The sequence below is a fragment of the Buteo buteo genome, chromosome 3 (genome assembly GCF_964188355.1).
Source record: "Buteo buteo chromosome 3, bButBut1.hap1.1, whole genome shotgun sequence".
Lineage (NCBI taxonomy): Eukaryota > Metazoa > Chordata > Aves > Accipitriformes > Accipitridae > Buteo > Buteo buteo.
The window spans coordinates 27,057,577-27,080,048 of record NC_134173.1 but is presented as its reverse complement, the minus strand read 5'-3'; the positions used below and the strand labels follow the sequence as shown (position 1 = coordinate 27,080,048).

At 37.9% G+C, this 22,472-nt stretch overlaps 1 protein-coding gene across 5 annotated transcripts in view; it reads right to left on the bottom strand.

The window, feature by feature from the left end:
* RBBP8 (RB binding protein 8, endonuclease) overlaps nt 1-21,828 on the bottom strand; it is a 36,243-nt gene extending 14,415 nt beyond the window's left edge. Inside the window, exons 1-5 of one of the 5 annotated variants that reach the window (XR_012649773.1) lie at nt 15,768-16,263; nt 12,162-12,386; nt 6,917-6,959; nt 2,202-2,297; nt 136-248 (exon numbers count right to left, since the gene is read on the bottom strand). Coding sequence is in view for 4 of the 5 variants with exons in the window: in XM_075023118.1 (XP_074879219.1) it covers nt 136-248; nt 2,202-2,297; nt 6,917-6,959; nt 12,162-12,273 (364 nt within the window). In the remaining variant the exon portion in view is untranslated. Of the gene's footprint in view, nt 1-135; nt 249-2,201; nt 2,298-6,916; nt 6,960-12,161; nt 12,387-15,767; nt 16,296-21,706 lie in introns of those variants that run through there. The other 4 variants (XM_075023118.1, XM_075023117.1, XM_075023116.1 and 1 more) reach the window with 4 other exon arrangements.
* Nucleotides 21,829-22,472: the final 644 nt, after the last annotated feature.

Here is a 22,472-nt window from a genome sequence, read left to right as displayed (position 1 = left end):
GTTGAGTATCCCCCAGCTGAACTTCTTGGGCTTACTAAACACACCATATATAAATTATATCAAGTTACAGGCATTCATGAAGCACTAGTTTACAAAATAGTATGTTTTGTCTTCAGACTTGCGGATAAAACTCACTAAGCTCAGTGATAAGTTTAAGATTCTGCTGCCGGATATTTTCAAACTCTTGCTGCTTCTTTCTCATATGTTCTTCGGTTACAGCACAACGATCACATAATCCTGCTCTTAATCTACAACAAAAGTAAGAGAAAAAAGTCCCTCTGTTATACTGCTATACATGAAGGAGATATCCACACTTAACTGGTCTTTTGAACAATGAGAACCAGAAAATTTCTGACAACTATGCAGAACACCACTAAGTACTGTGGTTTTATATGTTGACATAGCAACATTTTGAGATTTCTGAACAATCTAATACCACATGTACTAACGTTTGTATAAATGACTGTAGGTACTGGATACTTCTAAAGCAACATGCATTACTTAATAAAGTGGAGCATGCTACACCTTGCCACTGAAAGCCTTTGTGAGGTATCATACTAAGAATACTGTCAGATACAAATTGCCATTCGATATAAGTAAAGTTCATTCAAGCAAATACTAATAAGCAAATAATTTCAGTAAATACAATTACTACTTTATCTAAGAAGGATATATCACTGTCATTGAGCAAAGCAATCAAATAAAAAGGACAAACAGTAAGTTCGCTCTGTAACAAATACCAAGCAAATGTGAAATCCTTTATCTTTACCTAGACATGAATAATTAGAAGTGGATCCAAAAGTCCACGTGAGGCACTGCCTCCACTGTCCCTAATGGTTTACATCAGCTGTTTAAAGCATATCTGCTATCAGAAAAAGACTTGTTATGATAACTCCATCTTACTTGACACATTCATTCATGCAATGAAATGTGTGTTCATTTTACAGATGATAACTGAAGTGTATTTATTTCTGGTACACAACAAAAAGCTAACAGTATTACCAAAGTGAAAACCAGACTCTCTTTTGCTTGCTAAATAAGAGACCAATTAGTTAAGAGCTCTGCATTGCTGCTGCTCGCACATGAAGTACTAAAACAAATGTACACCTAAGTTTCTAATTCCACAGTTGAATACTGGAAGTAAAAGCCATTTTGGTTTATGGGTATTTTAATATTGTGGAATGATGGAAAGAGTAAAATACTGAAATGCCTCTTCATACTACCTTATCTGACTGTGTAATAAAAACAGTATTAAACCACTTTAAATAGCCTTTTTGTTTTCCGCAGTGTGAGTACTTCATCTGCTAAGGGATTAGAAAAGTCAATGCACTCTGCAAATGTGTCTCTACCTACGTGGTGTGAAAGTATATTACCTGCACAGTTACAAGTTTATCCCTAATGCCTTTCCCACAGAAAGAGTTGAAAGCAAAATTTGAGTATCATAGTTCTAAAATTTGAGGTAACATAGGAATGTGGGAAAATAATTTACTACTTAATGATCTCCTGTTACTAGAAAGCTTCTGAGAGCCCATTAGCAGCAAATTTAACATACACTTTCCAAAAGAGCTATCATTTTTAAAGAAAAAAAAAATGCACTGTAATTTCTTGTACATTGGTTTTGTTTTGCTATCCCAGATCAAACAGGAACAAATAAGGGAAGGCAGAATGGGTCAAAAGGTGATCAGAATGTCTAAGTCTAAAAGAAGGCAAAAAGACAGAACCTGTGATTAAATTTAGGTAAAATAGACAACTGGTAAAAAAAGACCCCCTCAAATCTGAAATATATCTCAGTGAGTTATTTCATGAGTTTCAAAGTATACTATACAGTTTGGCCTTCGTTTTTGTACTTGTATGACCTCTCAATTGATACCAAATTTACCTCTATAAAAATGGATGGAAAAGAATGTGCTTTAAAATGGCTGTCTGCCTCCCAAGCTGATCTATTTAACTTCTATTTATTTTAACTGAACTAAGCAAGCTAAGCATTTAAAAAAAAAACAAAATAACAAAAATTTAACTCAGAAGAATCTAAATTCTACACTTTTCTTTAAAACACACTATTTGGGTTGTATTAGAAAAGGACTGGTTTACTAAAAAAAAATAAAAATGAATCAACAAAAAAACCCAACTTGCAAAGTATCCAGAGCTACTCTGTAAGAGCAAAACACAGCAAACCCAAAAGCTAAAAGACACTACTTCACCTGTCTTCTAAAACCTTGATAGTGTCATGAAGTGCTTTTTGCTGTTCTCTGAGCTGTTGGTTCTTGGTATAAAACTCTTCAAGCCTCTCTGCATCCCTAAAATCAAATAGAGAAAAAATCAGTTCTAGCTTTAAATTACAGCTATTAGTTATTCAATAGAGAATTCTCTCTGGCATGTTTCTTTCATATTCTTGGGAAATGTGATTATCATCAGCACAAATACTAAGTTGAAGATAAATGAAGCAAGTGTTTCTGATGAATAGTAATTTAGAAATGTCTGAGTTAGGAAAGGAGCAGCTAGTTTCTAATTCATATTACAGTTGAGCTCCTGTTGATAAATCTGGTTTTTTGCTCAGGACAAAAATTAGAGTTGATGACAGTCAAGGCATAAAAGCTAGTAGTATTCAAGCAACAATTTCAGGGAACATAAGCTCAAGCACTTCTCTTATTTTACTGTGTTGCCGAGCCGTTGGGAACCTAATTGGGGGCTTTCACAATCAGGTCATTTTGGTCTTGTCATAGTGCATCTGGCAGTGTGGCAAACCACATTAGGTTTGTAAAACTCTGACAAGTCTTTAGATCCATTAGAGGTTTAGTTCCTCAAGAAGTAATTCTGAGAGTCTATATAACATGGATTCCCATAATATGAATACAAAGAGAACAGAACTCTCTTCCCCAAAACCTCAGAAACAGAAGATCTTGGGGAAAATACCTTCTCTAAAAGCCAGGACTATTTAATTAACAAAGAACATTTCCTCCTCAGAAGAGCTAAGGAAAAGCAGTAACATTAACTTCCCAGTTTTAGCTCCCTCTTCAAGATGCAAACAAGGTATGAGGAACAAGCAAGGAATTTCTACAAGGAAAATTCTACAAGGAATTCTAAATTTCTACAAGGAAATTTACTTCCAGTAAAAGCTAAGCAGCTGAATCTATGTAACATGACAATGACTAACTTCTGAGAATTCATTCCCAGCTCTTCTCTTTACCATGGAATCCTTTGTATACTTCATGAAAGCAGGTGTTTGTTTTCAGTTTGCCTGAGATGGATTATTTGAGGAAGCCATGAAATTGGCTCACAAAAAGCTGCTAAGCACACACACAACAGGAAATGAAAACATATTTACTAACTTGTTGATACAATTCTTTTACACAGACACACTTTTAAATTGGCACTATCCCTTTAAGATATGTTAGTCAAACACATTTTCGTACTGCTGGTAGTAGAGTAATACAACAATCATGGGTCATAAAGTGAATGGGACAGCCAGAAGCTTCCGCAGTGTACAATCACAGACATATTTTAATTCTGAAATTTAAGTACAGATATTTTATTTTTCTGTACTACCATCCAGACCAATGTTGTCCTTTTCAGCTGCAAATACAACATATAAAACAGTTACATGGAAACAGCATGAGAGACCATTTAAGACTTGTACCTTCACTTGGGGAGGACAAAGTGTTAAATTTCTGTTACCTCAGTTCAGTAACAAAATACAGCCAGGCCATGGCAAAAGTCTGACAAAAGCAGTCCGTATTTTTCTGATGTTTATGGCATAAAAAAATCTCATTGTTTTCAGTTTATGCAACTTACAGAAGGCCTAAACCATCAAATTTTAAAATCTTTTCTCAAGCTACCTTTAAGTCATTCTATGGCATTAAGTTATTTGTTAAAAAAAAAAATAAATAAAGAAGACATTAATACACACTAATACTCCATGCCTTCCACCTAAACCCTATAAAATGTCACACTAAGATGTGACAGAAGGAAGTAGGCTTTTTTTTTTTTTTAAGAATTCCAGTGCACCTGATAAACATGACAGACATTTTTGGCTATGAAGGCACTCTGCATAATGAACAGTCTCTGACTTAGCATTTACAAGTCATTAGCTCCAATGCTGAAGTGGGATACAAAATAAGGCACTCATTGTCAGTTGATTACCAAGTCTGAAACACTAAACCTCAGGTATTCAGATGCACCAAGGAGAACAAGATCTCCTATGTAAGATTACTGTATCTACAATGTGGTAATTGTAGAAAGATTCCAACAAACAATAATCAAATCATTCAGTATGTGTTCAGTCACATCACTAGTAATATTCATCATCTAGAAAATTATCCGATCAATTTAAGATTTCAGAACATGGAAGCAACTCATGATACACCAGGTTAAGTTAACAATAACTTAATTTTATCCTTTTAGATTAAAAATTAAATAACTACTTAATTTGTGAATTATACATAAGAAATAACAAAATGTTAAATTGATTTTTTTCCAGAAAAGAAAGTGGAAAGCCATCCAATAACCTAATATAATTTCACCTACTAACATAAATATATTCCTCGTGATACTGCAGTATCAATCTTAATGTTCAGAAAGCATATATTTAAAGTATGAATACACACATGCTATTTGGATTTTAATGAAAAATATGGCAACATTCCATGATGCAACCTGAACTCAAAATCTTGATAAAGGTGATATGAATTTGTGTCTCCAATTGACTAAAAATTCAGACAGACCAAATAAGCAATTGGACTCTACTGCCATTTTTTTTTTAATAATTTGTGACCTCTTAGACACAATTAAACAGCGGCTGCAAATAGTATATACTGTGTTCTACTAGTGTTGGAGATTGAACAAGAAGCCCTATAAAAGCTGACAAATCTTGATCCTGAGGAGCAGGTGCATATGCTGGGAAACAGGGAGTTAGCCACACAGGTACTCTTGGGACTGCAAACCCTGCTAAAGGTTTGGTGAATTGCTTGGTAAATGCAGGGAATCCTGATGGTACCAGAATAAGGTGGATGCTGTTGCAGAAGTGATTAATCCTTCCCCTTGTGATTCTGTCCTGAACCGTTCCTTCAGCTGCCACTGCTATCTTCTAGCAGCTTCTCTGCAGCCTTTAACCCTCAGAAAGTGCAAAGAAAACACTTGCACCTGCTCTGCAAGCACCAGAGTGACATCGTGCAGACAAAAGTCAAAACCATAGACAATTATCTATAGCCTTCAGAGACGAGATCTGTATGAATGCAGCTGAAATGTGAGAAAACACAATGCTGCACAGGCTCAAAGTGCTACTGTGGATTATCAAATGCCAGCAAGATGGGCAATATTTAACTGAAATAAGCAAAACAAAAGTTCAGAGGATGTTTGAGCACTACAAAGGATAAACAAAATGCGAAAAGATATCTAGGGAAGAGAGCATCACACAACTGAAGGCAATTTCTTCCAAAAGCCTAGTGAAAAGAAATAAGAACGATCTTCCTGGAAGTGAGACACAGTTATAATTACAGAAGAACAGTTATAATAGAAGTAGACAGTAAGTTAAGTATGTATAGTAGTACAATCAAATTATACTAGAAAAGCCAGTATCATTATAAGATGCATTTACATACCTCATGTTACAGGAAAAGGAAAGATGGATTCCACTAGAGGGAATTTACTCCTATGGAAAGAACACCTTTGTTTCCCTCCCAACCAGAAATATAAGCACATCAGGGAGTTTAGACAATAACTGTCAAAAATGCTTGAGAGTTGCTTGAGTTCCTTACTATTGTACAAAAAAGCACATAATGACCTAACTTTTCTAGTCTAGGGGAGGGTTATTTCCTGCTTATACAATTTGAAAAATGCAACTAAAATAGAGAAAACTAAAAAACCTAACAGGAATTAATGAGAAAGAAAACTGACTAGATGATGATAAAAATGTTAATTCTGAAAAAAGCACAAACTATGCTGGAGAGCACTGGGGCTACACTTTAAAACTAAGATTGCATATCTTTGACTTCATGTCAAATGCTGGGAATGCAAATATGGAATATTTTTGCTAATTTTAAGAAGAGTTTGATTTCTTTAACATATCTAATACAATTAGATGTTTTCCAAAGTGGAAAAAGATCAAGTAATTTATTTTTATTCCTCCTACACAGCACTTTATAAAGTGCAACTCATAATACAGGTCATACGTAATATTAACATAATATTAATGTAATTAAACCTGAAGTAAAAATTTAAATAATCACATTAGCATATCTCTTATCATTTAACTAAATATGGCTTTAGTCAGCAGAAGGAAAATAAAAGCTGATTTAATGCTGTAAATATATATTGTGATTCTACTGTACATGTAAATCAGATTTTTTTCCCCAAATTGCTTCTAATGAACAGAACTAAAAATTAGTAGCAAATAATGACTGCAAAAAAAGTTACATATGTCTTAAAATATAAGAATTGAGTGAAAATTAGCAAGTTTATTACCAGAATCTTTACTGAATGATTGAAAGCTGAGTTAAGGCACAACACCTGATGCTAAAGGCAAACATGCAGCAAAAAAAAAAATTCTAAAAATAGTTGGCATGTTGTTTTGTCACTTACTTGTCTTTTACAGATTTGACCTCAATTTTAAAATGTCTCCCTAATTATCCTTCATATTAGAAATGTCAACATCTTGATAGGCATCCTAGAAATACTGTAAATAAGAAGGCCTTACAAGTCATTTGTTCAAGTAAGGCAAACCTAGTGTTCAGGTTACGCACCCTATAAAGTGTTACTTATATCTTTAGATTACTTTAGCTGATTTATTAAAGTAAGCAGAGTTTTGTACATGTCTGAAGGAAGAATCCATGAAACTTTAATTGATATTACAAGAATTATGGCTCGTTAATGGTACTCAGACTCTCCTTCAATAAATTAGATCATTAGGATGAGTACTTACAAGCATCTTTCCTTTTTCAACTTAGATATTTTCAGCTGTAAGCCTGAAAAGTGGAAAGAAGAAAATACATGTTATAGAATTCTGATTCAAAAAAAAAAGAATGGAACAATAAACTAACTCTCCTTTTGCCAACAACATCTGCAAAAGAGAAAAAAAATGTCACTAATTTGGAGAGAAAATGGTTCATTCTGGACTTCTTGAATATGTTCTACAGGATCTTGGAAACAAATACAGCTATTATGATCTCTGGGAAATAGGGACTTCTTAAGCAAACATGCAGATTGCCACTTCAACAGGTATAAAAGCACCTTTGTAAAAAACCACACATGAATACCAAGCACTGTCAATATATTTTCATTGACTATGCCTACAGAAGTAGCATAAAATATGTTCTGTATACACATAAATGCATAATACTACACTTGAAATGTAGCATCCAACCACTGAACTTAAACTTGTATTACAATGTATATGCGTAAAGGAAACCTTAAAAATACATGATTCAAGGCTTTAAAGCACGAAAGGACAACATACTCTATTGGAGGTATGCTACCAGACCCTCTGACCCAAAGCTTCTTTGGAACATGTTAAGGTGAACTGAGGAATGATATTTCATCTGGGGCCCTTCTCCCACTCCTAAACGTATGTTCTGTGCGGAAGTAAAAGGGTTTGCAACTACAACCATGCTCTGGGCAGGAGTGGCCAGCTGACAGCCCAGGGGCTAGACAGCAGTCCAGCCAATCTGCTTGCAAGGTTTTGGGTGCATGTGTATGTGCACAAGGGCAGGAAGATAAAAGGTGCTTTAAGTACAGCACAGCTTAAGAAGTGAGATGCAGTGCTATGGAAGTTTATGTGTTACTACCTACACACAAGCTGGCCATTCCAGAAATAATCAAAGTCCAACGGTACAACATTTTCTTAAATACAAACCCAATAGAAATTTTCATATGACATCAGAAAGTAATGTAACAATTTTTTCCTAATGCCATATTTTCTTCAAACTATGCAAAGTTGTGAGCAACTTCAGGTTGATTATAAGATGTCTTGTGAGCTTTCTTGCAAAAGTATTAGTCATTTAGGATAACAGGATAAACTTACAAAACCAGAACACTTTTAAGAAAACTTCTGACAATTCTGAATTTAAACCAAAACACATACGAGATATTACATCTTACTATAAAAAATGTAGGTTAAGGCAGCTAATAGACTTCTTTTTTCTCTCCCCTACCATACTCAACTGGGAACAGCTCAAAGGGTAAAACTACTTGCTTGAGAAGGTTCACTCTTCAGGCCACTTAAAATGTTAAGTCAGGCCAGCTAGCACCTCAGTGAACCCATGTCACAGACTGCTACAAGATGCCAGTGGGACAATGAGATAAAAATGCACAGAGACTACTTTAAGAAGTTCTTAGGAAATATAGCAGGATTTTTTTTATCTCTAAGTGTTCAACACCTGTGAGATGTTGTGTTCTATCATGCAGATTAGCATAGAAAGAGGGTTTATTTTTTTAAGTAGTTGCTATTCATCAAGTCAATTAGGCATCTGCAATTAGAACTCCTATAAAGTGTGCTTTAATGCTGCTCCACACCCATCGGAAGGAATGAAGCTGCACAACAATGCACCTCCTGTATGAACAGGTAGTCTGTTCAGCAAGTATTTAGGATTGTAACATTGGCAACCTGAGCCACAAATCGAAGAGGCAGCGCTCAAAAGGCCCAGTACCGTACTACAGGTAACACTATCTCCCCTCTCACCTGAATTCAGGAGGAACCAAACTAGTTACTTAAAGGTTGCATTTTTTCTTAATTCAAATGACTGCAATGAGAAGGCAGGAAACCAGTTTGTTACATTTATCCAAGAGCATTGAATTACTACATCGGGTGTAATCTCTTCCTTTTGCTTTCCCAGAGTGCTGGGGGCTTTTAAGCATGCTCATTTAACGAGCTTTGCTTTTTCAGATTTCCTTATTTAACACTCTCGTGAGCATATAAACTTATGTGGAACTACACTATGTACATTCCCAATTCAATTTTATCTTTTAAACAATATTTCTATGGAATAGACAAGCTGCAGACTATATAAATCTACGTTACCTAAAGCTCATAAGTGCTTTATTAAATGACACACTGTCCCCATTAAAGTGATGAAGACTTTCTTTGAACTATCACCAGGCAGATTAATTAAACACACAACACTATTTTATGAAACTTGCAACTTGATTAGACTATGTACCTGTAATGTCTCAATTAATGGCTATGACAATTTCTGTTCTAATGAATGTTCAAATGCATTAAATCCACTTTCTTAAAACTGACAGTGCCTGGAAGACTGCAGAATCTCTTATCGCTTAAGTTTTCTCAGAACGGGTTGGACAAGCTTCCTTCAGCAATGACACAGACATAATCCTACCTTAAGGCTATAGAGATGGACTAGATGACCTGCTAAGATCCCTTCCAGCCCTGTTTTCTATAATTATTTACTTTTGAGGAGCTTCCAGCAATTTCCTTTCCTACAGCAATCTATCGATAAGTTTGCTTTCCTCATAATTTTCTCTCTATCTATGACTACAGTTTTTTCCCTATTGGTATCTTCTGCTTTTCATAGGTAAGGAAGAATTGAAAAAAACCCTCTCCTCACATTTCTATGCTAAAATATGTTTCTTTTTAGTATCGAGCTTTAGACTTGAATTCATCCTCAGGAACCATGTTGGTAAGACCAACATGCAGCAAGTATCCATACAATTCTTTTGAGCTAGATGCAAGTATTAACACCTGCAGAAATTAGTCACTTTATAAACAGCATTATTAAATTCCTTTCTAATTTGTGAGCCTATGCAAGTATACCACACATTCTATGGGTAGGAGATAAAAGCAGACATAGTTTTAATGACCATTATTCTGAGTTGCTGAGCACTTCTGAATTCCGTGAAAAAATCAGCTGACATTGACCGTGCCCAACATCTTTTGAAACTGGGTTGTAGGAATCCTACCCACTGTCACATAATGAATTTGAGAGAAAGCGATAGCTAGTTTGTCTGAAGAGGGCTAAAATTTTGAATTTTTTGCAAGTGATCAGTTTAAAAGAATAAGAAGCTGGGTTTGTTTAGCTAACATGGTGGAAAAATACACCCTTTATAATACAGTAATATAAAAATTCAATAAAATCAATTTCAAACTGTGAGTTTGAAGTATTCTCTAGTCTATATTCTATAGATATATAAATATTATAACTTGTATAATATGCCTGATCATTTGAAGCTCATGTGTCATAAATCCTACTTTTCATGGATTTGTAATAAATAATAAGAATTCCACCATTACACTGTTCACTACCATGTGCACTGTACATGCAAAAAGCTTTTTCTCTAACTATTAACTTTCCCTTAATCCACCTTCCACCATCTTTAAAATAATTTTTTGCTGACATTTAGATTGGAAACTCATGAGTCAATTTTAATTCTTATTTATAGAGTTCAGAAACAAGCAAAGTCCAGGCAAGCCTGTGTTTGATGTTTCTAAAATATCTTCCAGTACCATTTTCTATAAGAGGATCCCCACCTTTTGAAAAAATTAACTATCCTTCAGGCATGTCTTTGATGTTATCATGGAAGACCTAATTTTACCTAACACGGTGCGGGACATACTGACAAAGGGCTAGGCATGAAAAAGACTGCCTAGTGGCAAAATTATCTGGCCACACCCAGTATGCATTCTAAAGAGTATCTTCACTTGCATAAAGAAAACCAAAACTTTAAAATCACGTGCTGCACATCCTAAGAAACTAGAGAAGGGGTCATTTAACATTACCCTCTACATTAGAGCTTTTTGTTTGTTCAGTTTTTGTTGTTCAGACATGCCATAGATTGCCAGATCCCATTCTGTCAGTACTTCCACATTTATCTGCAGATGACATCACACACACTCTGAAAAGAACCATCAAGAATTAAAAAAAAAAAAGTAATAAAAAATAAGTAAGATTTTTTTTGTGTTTTGGGGCACAATATAAAATTATATTTCGTATGGTTACACATAGTTTTTTTAATGTAACAAAATGTTACTATCTGGTACATCTTTTCTTTCAGTTGCCAAACTGATAGAAGTTTTTTTGTTTGGTTGGTGTTTTTTAAAAATTACTAACAGTGTCAAGGCCCAGTGTTGCAAATTGTTGAGTCAAGAGTTTCAGTGGGAGGTATGAAACATCTATACATTATAAAACAATCACCCACAGTTTTTGGAATTAAGAAGTGATGATATAACTGGACCTAAATGGACAGACCTGGAACTGTTTTGAGGCTGGTGGAAACAACCAAGGCCACTGGAATGGTCTGGCTACAAAGATCCACTTGCATGACTAAAGCTCTTAATTCACAAAAACTCGTCTGCTTTTATTCCAGCCTAATATAAATACTATTTCATGCATAAGGATATGCTTGTTGGAAGATTCAGTCAAATACTGTTCTAATTCCATCCAAAAGAATGGATTGTGTGACTTGAGATTAACAGACCAAAATTTTAACTTCTTATGAAGTATTTTTAGCAAAACATTTTATGAATACTACTTGTAAAACAATATTATAAGAATATAAATACATAGTGTAATAATTCATCTTTACTTTGAGTGTTATTAATTTCCTGCACTACCGAAGAACAAATGGACACTAACAGTCAATGCATAGTAAAATTGATATCAGAGGTCACAAAATCTAACATAAGAATAAGTGGCTCAATTATAAATTTTGCTGAGAAGATTTGGAACACTAAAAACTGAAGAAATACTTTTCAGTAATATTAATCTGCAGTGGTATTTCGCACAAGCTAGAGGAAATAAACAATGCAAACCATTTTAATGTATCTGAACCCAATGACTAAACCCAAAGGCAAAAGAAAAAAAGCAAAAAATTCCACTGAATAACTTGATTTGGAAACTTTGAATCATAATCTATTAAAGGTAAAGTAATATTTAAATAACTTCCTAAGAAAACACAGATCCCATGTAACATTGTGTTACTTTTTCTTCACTGACCTAGCAAATCATTTATACTTGTTGACAATTTAAATCTAATCCTGTTAAGCCAGGCTTAGGTGGCCAATCTGTAAGGATCATTTATAATCCTCCAGTCCAACCTCCCACATAACATAAGACATTAAAAATCTATATAGTCCATGCAGACGGAGTGGTACTCTGGTTCAAAGATTTTCTGTGGTAACAGACAGCCTTCTGTGAACCCAAACTTTAAGAATTTACCTTGTACTTCTTTATCATGACATTCTTTCAGTTTGGACCACAATTCCTTGAAGAAATCTCCTGTAGGTTCTGCAGAACTAGGGCTCCCACAGCTTCCTCCAGATGCATTCATCTTGCCTTTTTCTGGTCCTAACTTCTTTGCCTTATTTGCAGAACTGGCTCACTCTCACAGTTTAAGTTTTAAATTACATACTTATGAAACTGTTTCTGAAGACAGGTGTATGCCTGCAATGACAGATTGAAAACAATTACATTTGCATTTATCAGAGTGTAACTTGCAGCCATGGACGAAATACATAGCTTACTGCCTATCCTTGCTGAGCTGTACTGTATACTGACAGCCCCCCTGAAAGTGTGGAAGATGCAAAGTATTTTGCTAAAAGTAGTTATAAACTAACAGAATTCCCCCCTCTTAAACAGCTATAAACTTAAAATTAGATTAAGATGCTTAGAAGTCTGTCTTCTTTTCCTATGTAAAGCAGCAGTTAAACAGAATCCTGCCTGCCAAAAGTAACCCATGCTTCCAAAATCTGGCTGTCAGCAAAAGCATTTGTCAGAAGTTTTATCAGAGATGTGTTTGTATATATACATCTTTTACATAAACATGGATTCAAATGACACTCTTCTGCAAAAAAAAGCTCATATTCCCTTGAAGTCTTCGTGATTCTACATTGAAATGATTCCCAGTCCCTGATGAAAAGGTAATAGGAGAGTAATCTCAAAATTTATAAACCTCCAAAACATTAGTATTTGACAAGAACTATCAGACAGCTCTGTCTTAAACGCCAGACTGCCTACACAACTCCAAACAATCTTACCCATAATTCTTATTTGTTTTAAAGGGTTTCTTAGCACAGATGATGCCCTCAGGTAAACTGCAGGGGAAGCATGGTACTCAGATCTGGGTCTGAGCCAAGGTAAGGTTCAATTCTATCAGCACTGGATATCCAATATTGAAATATTCATGTAACCTCCCTGTCTTTCAGTTCCCTGTGTATGAAACCGGACATTCTAAATTCTCCCCATTTTTATGTGGTCAATTTTAAACAAACACTTTTGAACAGGTACTGTTTCATTACCAGGTGGACACAGCTATCTCTATTACTCTGTAATACAAATTTCAATAAGAAAAGAAAAAAACCCCTCAGGTAATTTGTACTATTCCTGAAGGAGCAGCCTGAGCAAGCAAACCACAATGTCTATATAGACAAATAAAATGAGCAACTGGCTCTCTAATTTTTAAGGCACAAGTTATAGTTGTAGTTCAGATGATAGAAGGTCTACAATCAGTCAAGAAGCTGCATTGCCTATCTTAAGAGCCTTCAAGCAACTTGGAATATCTGAATGCAGCTACTGGTTTAGCTGGTCCCCTAGATTCACCATGATAAAATGTTCAGTCCAGTGGTCAGTGACCTAGTGTAAGGCCTGGAGGCCTTGGTTCCAGTCTCCTTTCTCATATCTCTGTGCAGTCTTAAGCAAGTCACTTTTCTTTCAGTCTGGCTGTCTTTAAAATAGAATAAAAATAATGAATAAATGGAACAAAGCATTATTCTCAACAACACAGGAACAGTTGAACTGTATGTTTTCTATAGTATAAGAGTATGTCCTGGTTTTGGCTGGGATAGAGTTAATTTTCTTTCTAGTAGCTGGTATAGTGTTATGTTTTGGATTTAGTATGAGAAGAATGTTGATAACACACTAATGTTTTCAGTTGTTGCTAAGTAGTGTTTAGACTAAGTCAAGGGTTTTTCAGCTTCTCATGCCCAGCAAGGAAGAAGGCTGGAGGGGCACAAGAAGTTGGGAGGGGACACAGCCAGGGCAGCTGACCCAAACTGGCCAAAGGGGTATTCCATACCATATGATGTCATGCCCAGTATATAAACTGGGTGGAGTTGGCTGGGAGGGCCGGATCGCTGCTCAGGAACTAACTGGGCATCAGTCAGCGAGTGCTGAGCAATTGCACTGTGCATCACTTGTTTTGTATATTCCAATCATATTTATTATTATTGTCATTTTATCATTATTGTTGTTATTATCATGATTAGTTTCTTCCTTTCTGTTCTATTAAACTGTTCTTATCTCAACCCAGGAGTTTTACCTTTCTTTTCCCCTGATTCTCTCCCCCATCCCACTGCGGGGGGGGGGGGGGGGGGGGGAAGTGAGTGAGCGGCTGCATGGTGCTTAGTTACTCGCTGGGGTTAAACCACAACAGGATACTTAAACACTACAATAGTGGAGCTGACAGAACACTCAGTAATCATTAATTAGGTAGCTCCATATTTGCTTTAACATGCTGTGCTCATAGAAAATTCAGTGCCCATTTCAGTACCTGGTTTCAAGTTAGCAAATGTTCTTATATTAAGATAAGTCCTTAATTGAAGATAAAATTACCTTTTCAAATTAGCAATGCCTACAATTCTTCAGCGGAAGTTGAACAGTAATCTGCTTGCATCTTTGCAGCTGAAATGCTCCACTTTGTGTGCAGTCACATTAAGCCATCTTACAATGCTTCTTTGTGGAACCGATTGCCTAGCGACATTAGGAATGTCTTTTAAACTCTTATTTTTCTACCTTCAACAACAGATATTTCAGAAACCACCTGCTTCTGTGTCAAGTGTTAGGGCAGTGAAATCAACAAACTTGCTCTCACTTAGTGTCTTAGATGTATGTCAGATGAATAATTTTCAAGAAAAAGGCACCTGACTCTAGAAGTAGTAAGGGCTGTCCCTAGTGTTTTTATTTTGGTTTTTTTTTTTCCCCCAAAGATGACTGTAAGAAAAAAAAAAAAGCACAAAACTTGCTCAGAGTTTCTGCAAATGATTAGTAGTACAGTCACTGAACATAAACAGGGAAAAAGAGAGCAACGTGTTTTCCCAAGCTTGACCTGCTTCAAGATCCCCAAATGATACACTGCTTTCTGCAGGCGTTCAACCTGCCTTCACATAGAGGGTCCCCAACAAGTGTTCAAGTAAAGTCTTTAACAGGTCTGGGCAGTGGCACAGGTGTAAAAGGCGTTTAGTGATGCCAGCTTCTTAGCGTACTCTCTGGTCCTAAGAAAGGACTTTCCAGTCCTTAGGGAAAAAACCGCCTAAGCTAGATGTACAGACGCTTGCAGGCAGGGAGAGAACTGAAAGCTGCCTGAGGGGGAAGGAAGTACAATGCCAGCCCCTCTCCCGAATATCCTGCTGCTGCTGTACGCAGGTAGGGAGCAGGGCTGCTCTCTCAGACGGGGCTTTGCTCCTATCCTCCTGTCTAACCCTGTCACAGAACAACCTAAACATTTCTATTTCCCTCTTCGTCCAACCACCAACTCCCTCCGGCATCATAAGGCTTTGCACAGCTTCATAAATGACTGCTTTCCTACACACACCTTCATCAGCACTGGCAGTTAGCACCGATAAAACACAGAAGCTTCTTATCTGTATTTATACTTCGCGGACAGGAACACATTGCCTTTCTGTGATTCTGGAGAGCACAAAGCTTCCAGAACCCCTTCCGCCCCTGAGCACCAGCTGCTCCTACAAACTCAACTCTCCTGTACCTCCCAGCGGTGATTTTTTTTCTTCCCCCCTTTCCCTCTGCACAAACACTATAGAGAAAACTCACTCGTAAGACACGCCGGGGTGCTCTGAGAAATCCTGCCATGACCAGCGCCTGAGAGCTTGCCGGGCGGGAGCCAGCACCCGCGCCTCAGCCGCCCCAGTTTCCCGCCAGGCTTGTGTCACGCCCAGGAGTCTGGACGGCAAAGGAGGGGTCGGACATGTCCCACACGCCCCTTCTCCCGACCGGCCCGAGGCCGGCCGGAGCCTCCGAGACGGAGAGAGCGGGCAAGCGCGGCCCGCTCCCCCGCCGGGGGCTCCCGGCGGAAGGAGGGCCAGTGCTTGCAACGTGCCCCGCGGGAACCCAAGGGGACTCGGGGCCGGGAGGGAGGCCCCGCTGGCGGCGGGCAGCTGTGGCGGAGCCCGTCCCCGGAGCGGAGCGGAGCGGGAGCCGCACGCTCACGGCCGTTACCAGGCGGCGCCGGTGAGGAGAGCGCGCGCCGTTACCTGGTTGGCTCCCGGCAGCTCCGCGCGAAACGGCGGGAAAAGGGAAAGCCGGGGCCGAGCGCCTTTCCTGCGGAGGGAGGTGGGGTCCGGGCAGCTCTCGCGAGGCTTCGGCACTGCTCTCGCGAGAGCGGGGCTGTGAGGGGCTGCCCTCCCGCCCGGCCGTGGGGTGGGCGCCGCGGGGCGCGACGCCCGGCGTTCAGGTCTCACGGGCCCCACCGTTTAAGACATCCACCGCGCCCGACGGGCGTTGTCCCAGCCCTCTCCTCCTCGGCTTGTGGCTGGCCTGGCGTTTGGGTTTTCCACAGAGCAGCCAGAAGAAAGCCAAGGGGATGAGCCAGGCCTTGGCAGATGCCACGGTTAAGCACGGCAGCAGGCACGAAACACTATGGAAAAGCAAGGGGGTGCGTGAGAGCTTGCATTAGAACAAATGCTGCCCGTACTGGCATAGCTTACCTGAAAGAAATTGATGCTGGTTTAGGTGTAAAGATCTGCAGGATATACTACTGTGGCAGCAGTGGCCTTGCTAGCATTCAGGTTATGCTGCCAAACCTACCTTTTCGGCAGGATTTGTAGTCTGCTGATTGCTGGGGTTTACACACAGAAAGTGTACTTGCAATGCTTCCCCACCTCCTCTCCCCCTTCCTTGCCCCCCCCTTCTTGATCTTAACAGATTCCATGGGCTTGTCATTTAGAGTGCAGCAGAACAGCCTAGAGCATATTTTAATGTTTTATGTGAGTATGAAAACGGGTAGGCTCATATAATTAGTATGGCATAAGGCAGCCGAACTTTTGTGTCACTTTTGAGATTTTTGCCGATGTGATTTTTTCTCCCAAATTGCAGCTCAATGTTCTTTCATACATTGGGACCAACCCAACTGTCTGCCATGAGATAAACCCCTTGATTTTTAGTTTGTAGTTCTCCTTAGTAATGAAATAGAAACAAAACACAGCTTTTCACTACTACTATTCTGCCTTCACACGATTGCACTGGTCTGTTTTGGTGAGTGTAAGAACACTTGCAGACACAGCTTAGTGGCATGGTTAGAAGACACATGGCGATCAGTTTGCAAGGGCCAGTGCTGCAAACACATACATTCTAGATTATTAATAGCTGTATGAAAACAGTTAGGTGTTCGGGTATTTAATAATTGTTAGTAGCTTTTCCATCTTACTGTTGTTACATTACTCAGATCACTCATCTCCAGAAAGTATCATAAATACAGAGCTACAGCATAAATAAAACTGGATCTGAAACACTATTTCAACACTTCTGAAGTATTTTGAAATACTGTCAGACAGGAGTCCAAGATGACCCGTGATTAAGCAGGCTTTAAATCTGCTGTTCACCTTTGTTGAAAATACTCTTGGTTTCCCATCAAATATATACCTTGAATTTTTAAGTACTTTGAAAAATCTTGTAGTTAACTTTTCTGCTCATTCCTCACATTGTTTAACTTATTTAACTAAAATAAAATGAATCCAATGTTCAGTAGCTCAGCAGCATATTACTTACATTGTAAGTTTGATCCATGATCATATCAGTACACATATGGCAGAACTAAAATTAGCTACATCTTCTGGAAGAAATGGTCATAGTATGTTGTGATAGACACTCCAGTCATCTTAAGTAGTGGTTGTTGGCAGCTTTTTATTCTGCTTTGAAACTTCTATTATCTAAAAGTTTGTGATGTATGAAAGTAGCCATTTCCTCAAAGTTAAGAGAAACAGATATGTCATATATACGCACAGATCTGATAAGTAGCAATAAAACAGCCCTCTTGCTGATTGTTCAGGTATTTTACCATAAACTGGACCTTTCTTTCTAGTTATAGGAAGCACTCTGGAAAATAATTGTGTCATCCATTTTATTTCCCAATAAACTGTGTGAGCAGTTTATTCTCATACTCTCTTATGTTGAACTTTATGGCAAAATAAATTCATTAACTTCTACAGTGTTATTCTTATCTATTTAACAATAAGTGATAATGGATTAAGACCAGCTGTTGAACTTTACCTTTACTTCCCTTCCAGTTTTGTTTGATTTTATGTATTCCATAATCACATACTTGGCCACCAATTACTGAATAGATCCTTGGCTCTAGAAAACTACTGAAGAGTCTGATATTCCACATTCACTTATATTGATGTCTTAAGCTGACTAGTCTAACTGGAACTGCATCTCATTCATCTCATAAGAGTAAACACACACACCTAGACAATAAAACTGTGGGAAAAATGCTTCACCATTGTTGCGTTTGAACAGATACGAAACTTTCAATGGTGTCATGGCTCATGTCCAGATTTCAAAATAACCCTTGATATGGCACATTAAGCTGGGTGACAGAATACTTATCCATAAGCAACCCTGCAGAAAGAGAATCTAACTTAATCCTAGCCCATTTTAGACCTGGCTGGTCTGAAATGTTTAATCTGACAGTATGTGAAACTGTTGATTTTCAGTTATGCTTTATTGGTAATGCCTTCCTTCTTGATGACTGGCCTATTTACCAGCAAATCAGCTAGTGACTGAATTTCTATTGTAAGAGTACTGCAGTGTTGCAGCACAGATAAAATAAAAAATATCCTTTAATTCACACACCACCACACACACCCCCCCCCCTTTTCTGTGGGATAGTACAGAGGCTGCATCAGTGTTTCTAACCATTCAGGTAGCAGAAGATGACCTAGCTCACTGCATATGCATACAGAATAGGGTTAAAAAAGATTAGCAGAAAGCTTACATTTTTTGCTTCTATTACCTTAAATTCCAATGTAAAGATTAAAACCAGCTTTGAATTCCACTGGGGAACTGCAATTTAAATGTTTTAAATGCTTTAAACACAATGGTAAATATCTCACTCTTTTCCTGTATATATACATATATATAAAATAGTGAAGTTCTTATTTATTTGCATGAGATTTAGTAGATTGTACATATACATACATGAACAGTGTTCTTACAACCTTCTTGACTTGCAGATCTGCACTGAGGGATAAATACATTGCTTAACTCTCTATAGTCATGTTCATTTAATGAACTTTATGTTGCAGTTGCCAATAAGGACATCAAAGGAGCCCAACTTCAGATGCAGCAAATAAGAGCATGTGCCACAGTTCAGCTGCTGCCTAAACGGGATTTGAACTAGGAGTGTAGGAGCTGGCAGTCTTCTGAATGGTATGATTTCTTACAGCTGGGAGGGTGCACAGAGCACACCACTGCTGTCTGGCACAGGTAGTTGCTTTCTGTGGAAAAATAGGGAGGAGCCACTCCATCACCCCCACTAGTTGAATTTGATTGTTCTCAAGCTGCTTGCGTAGCCACTTTGAAATCGAGCCAAGATCAAATTCCCTGATGCCAGTAACATTGTTCACTTTAAGAAACCCTCTTCTTTGAAGTGCTTTCACTGCTCCTCATCTGTAGTCATAAACAGCCAGGATTTATTCAACTGAAACTCTCAGGTCTTTTAGAGAGCCTTGATGGAGAAAAAAAAAAAGCAACCTGAGGGATGCTGTTGCAGGACCCCAGTGCAGTGTTCCTCAGACTCTAAGCAGCAGCACCTATTTGTGTTAGCTGCATGTGGAAACGTTTTGCTCCTACTGATGTTTCTCAGGTTAACATGAATAGTCTGAGTAGTTATGCATATTTATCTCAGCTTTGGAAGGCTGTTTCAGGCTTGGAAGGCTGAAGTAAAAGTTTACAGGTCTGTGTACAAAATCATGCCACCTACCTTTCACTTTAGTGAACGACAAGAATTCAGGACAGGAAAACAAGCAAAAGAGAAACAACGTATAGGAAATAATATTTTACTTACCTTTTGAGAAAAAAAATCACCAAACAATAGCCCCTGCCCTTCCTGCCCCCTAAAAACAGCAGCTGAGGAAAACCCAGATAAAACAGAACACATAAACTGTAGAGAGAGAGGATGGCAAGCAGGATTTTGAAAAAACTGATTTATTTGGTTTGAATTTTTAAAATGTGCTATGTTAAAATCCCGTAGCTATAGAAATCAAAGCTCTCTTGTAGCATTTTATAGACTCTACAGAGAGTCCCTGTGCAAACCATACAGTTCAGCCAGCTGTAATTTTTTCTTTTGAAAATGGTTTATTCCTCAGCAAGTTTTCCTTCAGTATTTGATAGCAAAATCAACAGAGATGATAAAAATTAAATGTTTTTTCCTGATTAATATTACTAGCTTCTGTGAGAGTACAAAACTTTCCCTATGTTCTTTTCTGTTTTCCCACACTTTGAAGAAAAAGTTTTAAACACAGACACAATGCTGCTAATGAGAAGGTCATTTCAATCTGCTTTTCACTGAATTTTTAAGCTGTTCAGGAGGCCTTTTTATTGGCACTCTACCAAAGAGTAATAATGTTCATTTTTGCATCAACCTGGAAATAGCTGACAGTGAACACCTCCATAAATGAAGCTTCCTGTTGTGTGACTACCATAAAGTCTTACATAATCCTGTATAGATATTTTTGTATCTAGTGGTTTATATCCACTGGGGACTCTTGATTTTTATTTTTTTTTTAACATCATGAAAGAGAATAGTAATTGTTTTACTTAAAGATAGACAAAATTAAGATTTCAAGGGAGATGGAAGTAGTTATGTGAGGGTTTTCAAAAATGTAGTTACACAGATGGTGAGAAGATTCACATTTACTTAGGTTAAAGAGTTATTTTGTCCTAACAGGCATGACAAAACCTGTCTTCATTCCTTTCTATTCAGCTCAGCAAGTACTTCTGTGCTCCAGTAGTTAATCAGTTACCAGATTCCACAGCTTTTGTTTTCATGCTGTTTAATTTTTCTTATTTGACACAGAACCTGTGAATGGATTCAGTTGTGGATACAGGTACAACTTTCAGGTCTGCCTACTCTTTATGATTAGGACTGCTTTTTGTTACCATTGCCACCACCGTTATTCATTCTAAACAGGTAAACTTCTAATAAGTATATGGAAAGAAAACAGTAAGAATGACAAGTGCGTTTCCTATCTTACCATGAAGCCAATTCTCATTATGTAAATCTAGGTTTAATTAACTGACTCCATAAAATTGAAGAATTAAAAAAGTTAGTCTGGCAAGAATTAGTAACCACACATCTTACTGTAATGGCTCTATGCCTTGTGCAATGACAGTGCTGTTACGAGACAAAGATTATAAAAACACTGGATAAAAGAGAAGACCAATAGGCAATACTTAAGTGACCTGCTCAAAATACTAAGTCATTGGCAGTGGAGTTTCTGTCTCTCACTCCTGTGCTTAGTTCATTGAACTGTCTCTCCAGTAGATACTCTTGCAGACAGAGCATATGATGTTCAGCTGCACGCAGAAGGGTCAAAAAGCTGCACTCACAAAAATCCTGTCAACAAGCACCATAGAGTCTGGCAGTACTAAGACACATTAAGGAGATAGCCATTACACCACTTCAAGCATAAGATAAATTTTTGCTTAAGGTTATATTAAATTAATTTTAAAGAAAGACTTTCAAAACTCACCCTTCTGTTTGAATTGTGAAAAGTTCTGTTCTTGATCGGGGTGATAAATATTTACTATTGACTTCCCCTCCAGCTATAAACCTCAAGTGTAAGTAAGATGAGGAAGCCACTGTGGACCACACTAGAGAATGCCGAGAGGAGATCTGCTGCACCTAAGATATATACAATGTGCAATGGATAACCTAATATGCCTTTCATTTAACTGGCTGGGCAGGTTTCTGCATTCTGGAGTGCATGGAATCATACCAGAATTTGTTGGCATAACAGGCCTGTCAGACCGGTTCCTGGGGCGCCCAGGAACCTGCCCAACCAGTCTGCATCAAAGGCCAGCCCAACATGCTGCAGCTCAGCTCGGCTCAGGGAGGCTTCATACAAGGTGAATTATTCACGCCTCTGTCAATTCCCAACACACTACTCAGAGAGAATGATGTAGCCTCCAGCAAAATAATTTACTGAGGGGTGGGGGAGTGATACATCCTTGTTAAGTGTAGCAAGATCTTATTGTTATAAATTTTCTTTCATTTTATATGCAGATGCACTGGGCTAGAGGTCTTGCCCAGCATAAGTACAAAGAGAAAGAGGAAAGAAAATACCTTTTTTTATAACACTAACTGTACAGACTTATTATAATCAAATAACACCAAATCTTTAGTATGACCAGCTAAAAAGAACCCCCAAATTATGCTCTAATTCAGATTTACTTCCAGTCCTGCTTTAAGTGTTTAAGTATACCTACCATATGTATAGGATTCAGCTTTGTTACATG